The following is a 12,202-nucleotide window of genomic DNA, read 5'->3' on the forward strand; positions in this document are numbered from 1 at the left end:
TGGAGTTGAGGCATATCATAGAATCATAGAATCCCTACAGTGCAGAAGGAGGCCATTTGGCCCATCACGTCTGCACCGATCCTCTGAAAGAGCACTCTACCCAAGCCCACTTCCCCGCCCTATTCCAATAACCCCTGAACCTAACCTAAACATCCGTGCACACTAAGGGGCAATTTAGCATGGCCAAACCTCCTAACTTGCACACGTTTGGACTGTGGGAGGAAACCGGAGTACCCGAAGGAAATTCATGCAGACACGGGGAAAACGTACAAACTCCACACATTCACCCAAGGCCGGAATTGAACCCGGGTCCCTGGCGCAGCGAGGCAGCGGCGCTAGTCACTGTGCCTCCCCTTTCATTTCCGATCAGTCGTGATTTTATTGAATAGTGGAGCAGATTCGATGGGCCGATTGGCCTACTTCTGTTGCTACGTCTTATGGTCTTTTGGTCTTGTAGAATGTTATTTCAAGCGATAGCAGGAGAGCCAATTGAGACTGCCAGCTGAGAAGTCTTTCATTTCTCAAAGATTGTTTTTTCTTTAAATCTTATTCAGCAACATTACTTAGAAACAAAGCACGGATATGCTGCCTGACCAAAGGAATTAGACAACTTGATGTAGTCAAATTTCACATGCATGTGCTCCGCTGCCCAGTAAGTTTGTTTTTTGAGACGGCCGTTAATCAGTCAGTTTAGTTCCCGATGTAACGTATCTATGGACCTTTGTCCATGCTTTTCTTACAGTTTGAGAAAAAAATAAACTCCCACTGTAGTATGTTTACAGTAGCTGTAAGGAAAAACTGAACAGCTAAATCCATCAAAGAAGCTCCGAGGATTTTGTGTATTTTCTGAAGCTAATAAAATAATGTTATTCCTTGAGTTGCTGACTAAAAAATATAAAGCAAATATTATTTTTTAAATTGGTTTTGTAGATGAGTTCTAATTTCTGAAGCAGTTCACAGTGCACAATGGCCCTGCGGTGAGTGGTGAGGTGACGGAACTTGCCCCTGACCTCAAAGGTAGCTGTCTGCAAAGACCATGCGATCCCTGGTGTTGATTTCTCTACATCTGATGTTAGTTTGAGTCCAGTGTCGGCTCCTGGAGCTCTCCGGTGTCCATTGATGACGTCAAGCCGGCGAAGAAGCCAATCCCGGTGTTGTATTCTCACAGGCAGCAAACCAGGAAGTAAACGGCACTGATTATTATTCAATTTCTAATTTATTTTGCAGAGAGTGAATTAGATGATTGCAACACATACAAAAGCTGAAATGTACTAAGCTTAATTTTAAAAAAACATTCAGCGGAATCTTTTTAAATCATAATGCAGTCAGCTGCATTTCCGCAAATAAAATTTTAAAAGTGTTTCCAAGCCAGAGAGGGTGCTCCACATTAATTATGGACATGGTACGCTGTTATTAACCCAGGTCAAGCAGGTATAACTTTTCTGAAGGTTTTTACAGTCAGACTGAAGTCCTCACGGATGGAAATCTTCTGAAATCACATGATTTGTCATGATTTTCTGATTTGTCATGAATTAAGCTCTACAGAGCAGAGAGTCTCCCATTTGATACCTGGACTCTGACTGAACTGATTTAGTCAGTACTCTACAATGGCCCTCAGCTGGGAAGGGAAGAAGTCATCCAGCGTTACGGGGCCATGGAAAACATGCATTGACACTTCAGCAACGTTACGAGTTTATGTTGCCAATTGTGAACCAGATTGTGCTGGCCTTAGGAAAGTGCCCTGCTATTAACAGGGTGGAATATCTGAATTTAAAAGTCACTGGCCCCAGGAAGAATAATTATATTGGATGAGTAGCATCCACAGATGGGATCTGATTTCTATTGGCTTGATTCATAACGCAGATGTGTGATCACTTTGTACGGACAACACGAGCTATAACCTTTCTGAACAGTTAATGTTGAAACTGCAGTCAAGCGGAAGGATTAGTCAAATGTGAAAATTATACTGATCTAAAACTCTTAAGTGGATTGTTGTTCACGATTAAATGACTTTAACAGGTTTTAAGCAACAATTAGCTAAATTCTGCAAGTTTATTGCTGAACGTTCTGAACCACACAAATTTCTTGTTATCTTACATATGTGGCGTATTCATTTGTGCCTTGTCCAGAATTGATTTACAACCGAGTATTACTGAAAAAAAGAGACATGCTCTCAGGACAGCTCGCAAGAAAATGGCAACAGTGGAAGGAACAACAATTTATCCTGCTTGAAAAGAGAGTGCTGATTGATTGCTTGGAAAGTGGACTCTTGATTGGTAGAGGCGTTGCCATGGGAAATGCAGCAGGCAACAGTTAACTGCTGAGCTAAAAGCAAATTAATGCTGATGCTGGAATCTGAAACAGAAGCAGAAAATGCTGGACTATCTCAGCATCTGTGGACGGAGAAAGGGAGCTAATGTTTCGAGTCTGGATGACTCTTTGTCAAGCTTTTGACAAAGGGGCTTGCAGACTTGGAACGCCAGCTCCCTTCTCTCTCCAGTTAACTGCCAAGCTCTTTGTTCACAACAATACTTAAATGTACACTGAACAGTCCACGTAATCCTTTGCCTCTAGATTTTCTTTTAAAGTGACATGAAGCTCATAGCGTCAATATATTTTAACCACCTAACAAAGATTGTTTCAAGAAAAATCTCATCAAAATAAGAACATAAGAAATAGAAGCAGGTTGCAGCCCATTTGGCCTCTCGAGGCTGCTCAATAGCATCAAGGCTAATCTGGCTGTGACACGTGCCTGCCTGTCCTACCCTAACCTTTGACTCCCTTATTGACCCAGAATCTGTCTATCTCAATCTGGAATATATTCAACAACCCAACTTCCACTGATCCCTGGAGAAGAGCAATCCCAAGATGAATGATTCACTGACAGAAGAAAGTTCTCCTCATCTCGGTCGTAAATGGGAGATCCCCTTATTTTGAAATTGTGTTCCTGAGGTTTAGATTCCACCATGAGGGGAAACATCCTCTCAACATCCACCCTGTCAAACCCCCTCAGAATCTTTTGTGTTTCAATAAGACCACCTCTCATTCTTCTGAACTCCAGTGAGTATTGGCCCAACCTGCTCACCCTTTCCTCAGAAGACAACCCATTCTTTCCAGGATCTGCCTCACGAACCTTCTCTGAACTGTTTCCAATCCACATATGTTCCCCTTAAATAAGGAGAATAAAACTGTACACAGTACTCTAGGCAAGGCCCCACCAATGCTGTGTAGAGTTGTGACAAGATTTCCTTAGAACAATGTGCAGGGTTATGGAGAGAAGGCAGGAGAATTTCTCATTCAGAGAGCTGGTGCAAACACAATGAACAGAATGTGCGCCCATTCTTTCCGTAAAAATCCTGTGATAGCTGATCCTCTATTGATCCTATCCCCCGAATGCCAAGAGTTCTTATTTTGTGCAGTACCCTGTTTTGTGGTTGCTCATCAAATGCCTTTGGGAAATACAAATATACTGCATATCGTGGTTCCAGCTAATTTACTCTCTTGTTCAAATTTCTCCCTCTATTATTTTTAGCCAACCTGGTTTCTAAAACTTCTGGATTACCACTAATCTTCACAGCATTGTTTACCTTATCTTTCAGTTGGATGCCGCCCTTGACCACCTTACTTAGTCATGGATGGTACATCCTTCTCTTAGCCTCTTTCTTGATTTAATTCTTCCTTTAGATTTTGAGAGTACTAAGATAATATGCAGATTAAAAAGTCCACATACTAAGTATGTGGTTATTTTTGAGTAGTTTTGGTCCATGTTTTACATAGAGAAATTTTGCCATGTTTGTTGACGGTCCTGCTGAAATTACTTCACCCCGTTTTAGAAACTACAGCTCATCCAAATATCTGACCTATCCTGTGCCAAGTCTCGCGTGTCCACAACCTCTTTTCTACATTCTCTCCCACTCATTCAAATCCTCCAAATTTTGCCTTATTGTTTATTCTTCCACAAATGCGGGTGCCACTGGGTTAGGCCAGTATTCCTGTTGCTCATCCCTAATTGTCCTTGAAGTGAGTGGCTTATGGGTATGTATGATTTTGGCAACAGTATTTCTAAGGATTTATTAGGGTGGACTAATATTTATGAACTTTTCAGTTAGCCCCTTTTAAAATGATCAGGTGGAATTTCTGTTGGACAATTAGTAACCAATCAAGGTAGGCAGTTGCTTGTGCGAAGCTATACTTGATGACTTTATGACTGATGGTGCCACAAAGTCTGAGTTTAAGGGTTTTCTGCTTTTGAAGGAATAATTAACATTTATTCTAGGATGCCGCCTTATGTTTAAACAAACCGTGTATTGCTTTAATTGATCTTTGCCAGGGGGAACCTTTATTTTCTTATACCTGTGGGGCTTAGGTTAAATATGTTGACAAGAGAATGTGACTTTATTTCTGACTGTTTGGTGTCAAAAGGGAATGTGCATTTGTTTGTGATGGATTGTAAACCTCTGCAGTCGGAGGAAGTAACTGATAGATCTGTGTCTCAGTTTATGACCTTTGAAGCAGGTATTGCAAAGGTGGAGTGATAGAAGATGGTTTGCATCTTTTGCAGGCAAAAGGACAGGTGAACTTGGGCCATTTCTAAAAGAGGAAGTGCAAAAGAAGAGGCAGCACGGTAACATGGCTTCACAGCGCCAGGGCCCCAGGTTCGATTCCCCGCTGGGTCACTGACTGTGCGGAGTCTGCACGTTCTCCCCGTGTCTATGTGGGTTTCCTCCCACAGTCCAAAGATGTGCGGGTTAGGTGGATTGGCCACGCTAATTTTCCCTTAGTGTCCAAAAAGGTTAGTAGGGGTTATTGGGTTAGGGGGATAGAGTGAAAGTGAGGACTTGGGTGGGTCAGTGCTGACTCGATGAGCCGAATGGCCTCCTTCTGCACTGTATGTTCTATGTTCGATATTCTAAATGAGGAGAGACTGAGGGATAGAAGTTAGCGAATCAGTGCCTTTGTTGGCAGTGATAGCACGGCTGCTGGAGTGTGACTCTACTGCACACAGTTCAACATCACTTCAAAGAAAAAGGAGAGAGACATTGGTTGTGCTGACTACCAATTTCTGGGATGTTGAGAGATAAGAAACATCTATGTTGTCTTCATTGTTTCTTGTTAAGAATATGTAAAATCGTGCTCAATAAATTCTGCTTGATTCATAAATACTAGTTATTTGTACCTTGTAGGTCAAGCACACTGGTGGTAGAAATAAAAAAAATTGCAGTTAAGATTCAACTACATTGCTGAGGATCTGTAGATTATTTAGGGCAGATCAGGTGGGGGCAGCCCCAAAGCGCTTGAGTGAGCCAGATGGGTTTTTATGGTGATGGATTATTGTTTCATGGCCAATACTAGCTTTCAATTCCAGATTGTATTAATTGAATGATTTTATTAATTTTAAACCACTGCCATGGTGGGAATTAAACCCATGTCCCCCAGAGCAATAGCCTGGGCCTCTGGATTGCACGTCATTACCATTATGCCATCTCTCCCCTAGCTCTAGGGGTGACACTAAATCTGACCGAGACCTGACCATGGTTCTACGGGCTGTTCTTTCTACTAGATATCTTCCCTGATTCATTGAGACATTTCAAGAGGACCTGAAATAATTTGAAAATTATTTTCCGTACTCGAGGATATATATTAATCTTTCAAACAAATCACAAATGGATTTAAATTCACTTGCCCACATGGTTATCTTAGAAAAAACATTTCCAAGCAATAACACAACAATAAAATACAATTTTCGCATCTAATGCAAATCAGCTGAAGAGTTTTTAAAGACACGTCCTTTTTTTGAGAAATGTTCCCTTCTGGTATTTTTATTTGGGTTGGAAGATTACAAAGCATGTTGTGGTAGTGGTGATGTGTTACAGTTTACTTAAAGGAAGGTTGCTATGGCAACATGCACTTCTTACATGCTTGGTGTAGCCTGGAGCTATGGAGAGTTTCCATCAGATTCATGGCTGACTGGGAATCTTCCCCCACTCTTACTGCCTCTCATTGGTGAGTGAGGAAAGGTTTTTGCAGGTTGATACGAGACCTGTTGAGCCACTTTATGAACGTACCTTCCTTGGTCATCAAGTCCTAAGGTGGGACTCGAGGCAGGGATGCGGTCCACTGCCCCACAAAACCGCCCAAAGGGTGCTGTGGCCTCTCATCAATATGAATTTGCTGTAATGATTTGGCCATCCGTGATGCCATCAGCATTTATACCGATAGGCAAATGAATAAGAACGTAAATCATCATTGAGCCAGTCATTCATACTGTATCATTCTTTTACTTTTATTCAACATTTCTTCATTTATTCCCATTAATGCTCATGCCTTACGATGTCTTTTGGATGGAAGGCAAAACTTAGTTCACAAAGCTGTGAAGACGTCCAGTTTGTTTCTGCATTGTGGCCAAAGCTGCTGCTGATGTTACAGAAATGCGTAGATAGGCAAATTGTGAAGAAGTCTACAAAGGGATTTCAATAGGTTAAGTGAGTGAGCAAAACCTTCTTAGATGGTGCAATATGTGGGGAAAATGTGAAGTTGTCCACTTTGGAAGGAAGAATGGGAAAGCAGAATATTATTGAAATGGAGACAGGTGAAAGATTCTGGTTGCGAAAGACTAAGTGACGTGCTGCATTTAGGGCTGTACACCTGCCCCAAGGTTTCTCAATGAAAGAAAATATTCTTTGCAACTAAAAATATTCTTTGCAACTAAAAATATTAACCTTGCATTTCTCACTGCGATGAAGTGACTAATGCTGGTACATTACTTTCCATCACAGACTACCTGGTAACATTACCCCATGTGCAAAAGTACTTGAAATCTGTACGGTACATCGAAGAGCTACAGAAGTTTGTCGAAGACGACAATTACAAGTAAGTGCATCTGATTGTTTTACAACCACAGTACTCAATGATAGATCGCATTGTTTAGGGAAGTAACTTGCGTAACACGATGCTCAGTTGCCAACACACTTCTGTAGCTTAAACAAGTATAAGAGACTCAATGGGGAATTGCCAAATAACTTGGAAATAATGATGACCTTGCCTCAGGGTCTGGACTATTTACAGTTTGTTAATTATGATGTTCATTGGAATTTTAGTTTGGATAAGATGATTTCATGAACTAAAAGTTGAAAGTGCTTTGACTGTGTTACCACATACACCAAAACTTAGTGTTGTAATTTGAACGCAACACTTAAAAAAAAAAATAACTCTCTCTAATATAAATATGGTTCATGTACAGCGAAACATGGTGACAAATGATTCTGATTAAAATCCAATAAAAGTAACAAAATAACTACATTAATACTGTATCCCTTTTTTATTTCTGAAGGGGAAAAAAAATAGGTTCCCTCTAAAACACCAGCTTCTGAAGCTTTTATTTAAAAAAACCAGGCTGGTTGCAGAATTACAAGAAAAACAAACATAATGGGTGACAGTTATTTAAGTGGAGGAGTTAGCTTTCCCCCGTCCTGGCAGAGTTAGTTTGTGTGGGAGGCTGCTGTCATCACATAGTAATGATCGTATTTTTAAGAAGCGAAAACAGACCTCTTCATGCTACGAAGAGGATATAAAATTGTGGGCAGCAGTTAACCAGCCGACTACATCTAAACTTGAACTGTATAATGCATAGAGATGCGCTGTGTAATGTGGTTCTCAGTCTATAGGTTTCCTTGTGAGAGCTTCTTTGTGTAGTGCAGACATTCGTCATATACTGCTGGGTCTGTGGAGATCTGTAACGAACACTGGTAGATGTTGTTGAGCTCCCAAAGGTCTTTAAAATGAGCTCACTCTGATTAAGTCCACTTCTGGACACGACTAGACTGGGATTGTAAGTGGACTAGCAATTCACCTGGTGTGTTGTCTGGAGGAATCCAGAAGACTGCAAGACCAATCTGAATAGTCGTCTTAATTAGCGTATGTTAAATGATCGACTGTTTAACCCACTGTGGCCTCCACCTCCAAACGACTTGAACTTGATTAATTTGGAAGGAACAAAGTTTAAGAAGGTGCTGCTCGATATGAAGTGGGGTGGGACAAGCTAGTCGGTGTTTCTGAGGAGAGTCAACAGTATCAGAGTGAAAATAAAGGCAGCTGTGACATTATCATAAATGTAAAGAAGGATTAATGTAATGTATAAATCAACCACTAGAGGGAGCTAGATGTACAGCTATATAAGGCATTGATACTAAGCCTTGTGGGTGAGAGGTTGAGGAGAAAGCTAGAGAACAGACTGAAGGATTTGGATTTTGTTTATTGTCACGTGTACCAAGGTACAGTGAAAAGTATTTTTCTGTGAGCAGCTCAGCAGATCATTAAGTATATGAAAAGAAAAGGAAATAAAAGAAAATACATAATAGCGCAAGAAAAGAAAGATAGTGTGAGTGAGAGCAGATCATAGTTAATGTAATAGTGTAGAGATTACTAGTAGATAAGTGTAGTTTATATGTTTATTATCAACTATGTATTATATAGGAGTAAGTGTCCAATCCAATTAAGTAGTGTTAATAAATTTATAGCTTTGGTCAATTTAAAATTATTTGTGGTCTTTGTGAACACTACGCAAACTAGAATTAGCAACACAAAGAACACCACAGCAGCCGTCCGAGGTTACGCACAGAGCGCCAACTAGGGGACAACTGGCTTAGATCTGACGAGTCATCGAGTTTTACATCACAGAAAGGGCTGGTGCTGTTCTTGATGGTACTTCCCATTGAGTCAACATTGGATGGATAGCCACCGTCACTGTGGCGACTGTCTATGGCAAAGCAAATAATCGAACCCAGTGGAATGCAATCAAAATGGCAACACTTTTACCCTGAGGCGAGCATTCATCTTGTCCTATGTTCAGGTGTTTTCATTGGCCATTGTGTGTAAGAGGCGAAGTTTGAATGGTGCCGCGGGATTGTTCACATCCACATCAGTGTCTAAACACAGATGAATGCCCCTAAATGTAGCTGTAAGTTCAGAGGGAAAGTGTTATAACCTGCCTGCTTACCATTGGCTGGAGACTAATGACAATCCCACAATCCTGTGGGAGTATGAGCTTCCCCAATGAGGGGGGGCGGAGAAACCATTAGTAAACTCCAAGTATAAATAAAGCTGGCCCGTTTGGAAACAGCAGGAAGGAGTGTGCAGCAAGGGAAGTTGCTGCTGTTATACATGTTATTGTAAATAAATGTTATTACTTTGTATCCTTAAAACTCGTGCTGGATCCTTCGTGGCCCTCACAAAACTGGTGACGAGAGTTAGTGAATAGCTGTCTACACTGCTGAAGCCACCTCCCTGGATTTTTGTTGGATACAGGTTGGAAGTTTTCTATTATACCATGCCTCTGTACGGACGTTTGGATGTTTTTGATGCTGCGCTGGAAAGCTGGAACCAGTACACACAACGGATGTGTTACTATTTCCGGGCAAACAATATCACCAAAAACGAGCGCCAGGTGGTCATATTGCTCACCGCCTGCGGCCCGCATACGTTTGGGGTGATTAGGAGCCTTACGTACCCAGCTGCGCCGGACACCAAAACGTTTGATGAACTTGTGAATATAGTGGGGCAACATTTTAACCCAACCCCGTCCACGATAGTCCAGCGTTACCGGTTTAATACCGCTGCGAGGACCCCTGGAGAATCCCTTGCCGATTTTCTATCCAGGCTACGCAGGATTGCGGAGTACTGTGACTATGGTGAGACCTTGTCAGAAATGTTACGCGACCGTTTGATTTGCGGTATTAACAATGCGGCCACCCAGAGAAAGTTGTTAGCTGAGCCAACATTGACTTTTCAACAGGCCATTCAAATAGTATTGTCCCGAGGGAGTGCAGGAGCTACAGGGAATGGAAGTGCATGCCTTGGGGCGCAACCCCTTCCGTCTGAAAACGTCCCCCCGCACTCCTGCGGTACCTTGGGCGAGGCAACGTCCCGACCGATGCCAGTGGCCGTCGGATATTCCTCCCCGAAGGGATCCTTCTCCAGAGCCAATGGATGAGGAGCCATGTCCGTGTCAGACTTGTAGGCGCCGACACCGTCGCGGACGGCGGTCCTGGGGACGCCAGAGGCGCCGTCGTTCCGACCGAAACTGGGACCAGCCCAGGGGCCGTAACTGGGACCAGCCCAGAGGCCGTACCTTCCATGTGGATGAACCTGCGGTGACTACTCCTGAGGACGTGGAGACGGAGGACGACTGCCTGCAGCTGCATTGTGTGACAGCTCCCCGTGTGGCCCCCATTAAGGTGACAGTACGGGTCAATGGTCACCCACTTGAGATGGAGTTGGACACTGGCGCAGCGGTCTCCGTGATCGCCCAGAGGACTTTCGACCACATCAAGCAGGGTATACAGACCCTTACATTAACCGACTCACAGGCCAGGTTGGCCACCTACACGGGGGAACTACTGGACATTGCAGGAACTACAATGACCCCTGTTGTTTATGGATGCCAGGAGGGGCGTTTCCCACTTATCGTGGTGCGCGGCCATGGGCCCAGCCTGTTGGGTCGGGACTGGTTGCGCCATTTGCGGTTGCAATGGCAGCACACCCTCCAAACAGTTTCTGAAGGGTTGACTGAGGTGCTAGGACGATACCCAGATGTATTCCAGCCTGGTTTGGGGAATATAAAAGGGGCTGTAGCCCGTATCCAAGTCGAACCAGGAGCCACGCCGCGCTATTTCCGGGCGCGCCCGGTGCCTTGAGCCTTGCTCGAGAAGGTAGAAGGGGAGCTCACTCATTTGGAGAGTTTGGGTCGCATCAGGCCCGTCCGTTTTGCTGACTGGGCAGCATCAATTGTACCTGTAATGAAGCCAGATGCCACAGTTCGCTTGTGTGGCGACTATAAACTTACAGTGAATACGGCTTCCCGACTCGACCGATATCCAATGCCTCGCATAGAGGATCTCTACGCAAAGCTTGCAGGTGGACTCTCGTTCACAAAATTAGATATGAGTCACGCCTACCTGCAGTTGGAGCTGGACCATGCCTCCCGACCATATGTAACGATTAATACACACCGGGGCCTGTATGAATATACACGGTTGCCCTTTGGAGTATCCTCTGCCTGCGCAATTTTTCAACGTGTTATGGAGGGCATTTTGAGAGGTTTACCACGTGTTGCTGTCTACTTAGATGACGTTTTGATTACAGGGACGTCGGAGTGGGAACATTTGGAAAATCTGGAGGCTGTCCTTAGACGCTTTTCGGAGGCTGGAGTCCGTTTACGTTGCACAAAGTGCGTATTTCAGGCAAAGGAAGTAGTCTACCTAGGTTATCGGGTGGACCGCGAAGGTTTGCACCCCGTCGCAGAGAAGGTGCGTGCAATTCAACAGGCCCCCGCCCCGACTGACACTTCGCATCTTCGTTCTTTTCTCGGTCTCGTAAACTATTACGGGAAGTTCCTCCCCAATCTGGCAACTACGCCGGCCCCTTTGCACCTTCTGTTAAAGAAAAATCACACCTGGGTTTGGGGTCAGCCGCAAGAAACCGCTTTCCGGCGGGTAAAGCAACAATTGTCATCGTCTGGGTTACTAACCCACTATGATCCTGGAAAGCCTTTGCTCGTCACATGTGATGCATTCCCGTATGGTATTGGGGCAGTCCTGTCCCACAAGATGGAGAACGGGGCTGAGCGACCGATAGCTTTCGCCTCCCGCACATTGACTGCAGCGGAGAAAAGGTACGCGCAGATCGAGAAGGAGGGCCTGGCAGTGGTTTTTGCGGTGAAACGCTTCCACCAGTACGTGTATGGCCACCATTTCACTCTGCTGGGACTTTTCAGAGAGGATAAGCCAATACCGCCCATTGCTTCCGCACGGATCCAGCGCTGGGATTTGTTGCTCGCTGCATACAAGTATTCTCTGGAGCACAAACGAGGAAGGCAGATAGCAAATGCCGACGTGCTGAGCCGATTGCCTTTATCGACCGGCCCCATGTCGACCCCCACAACCGGTGAGGTGGTTGCAACCCTAAATTTTATGGACACCTTGCCTGTCACGGCATCACAGATCCGTGAGTGGACCCAGACGGAGCCAGTCCTGTCAAAGTTTCGGCACATAGTCCTGTATGGTGGGCAGCATAGACAGCTCCCAGGCGAGTTGCGGGCATTTTCCTCCAAGCTGTCAGAATTCAGCGTGGAAGACGGCATCCTCTTGTGGGGGACGCGTGTGATTGTCCCGGAAGAAGGCCAGGAGCTGATACTAACAGACTTGCA

General features: G+C 44.2%; 1 protein-coding gene across 5 annotated transcripts in view; it reads left to right on the forward strand.

The window, feature by feature from the left end:
* Window positions 1–12,202, forward strand: part of LOC140399187 (ras-specific guanine nucleotide-releasing factor RalGPS1-like) — an 839,817-nt gene that overhangs the window by 561,620 nt on the left and 265,995 nt on the right. For all 5 annotated transcript variants that reach the window (XM_072488521.1, XM_072488520.1, XM_072488522.1 and 2 more), the window contains exon 11: window positions 6,777–6,870. In XM_072488521.1, coding sequence (XP_072344622.1) covers window positions 6,777–6,870 — 94 coding nt within the window. The remainder of the gene's footprint in view (window positions 1–6,776; window positions 6,871–12,202) is intronic.

This window comes from Scyliorhinus torazame, chromosome 22, assembly GCF_047496885.1.
Source record: "Scyliorhinus torazame isolate Kashiwa2021f chromosome 22, sScyTor2.1, whole genome shotgun sequence".
NCBI classification, from domain to species: domain Eukaryota; kingdom Metazoa; phylum Chordata; class Chondrichthyes; order Carcharhiniformes; family Scyliorhinidae; genus Scyliorhinus; species Scyliorhinus torazame.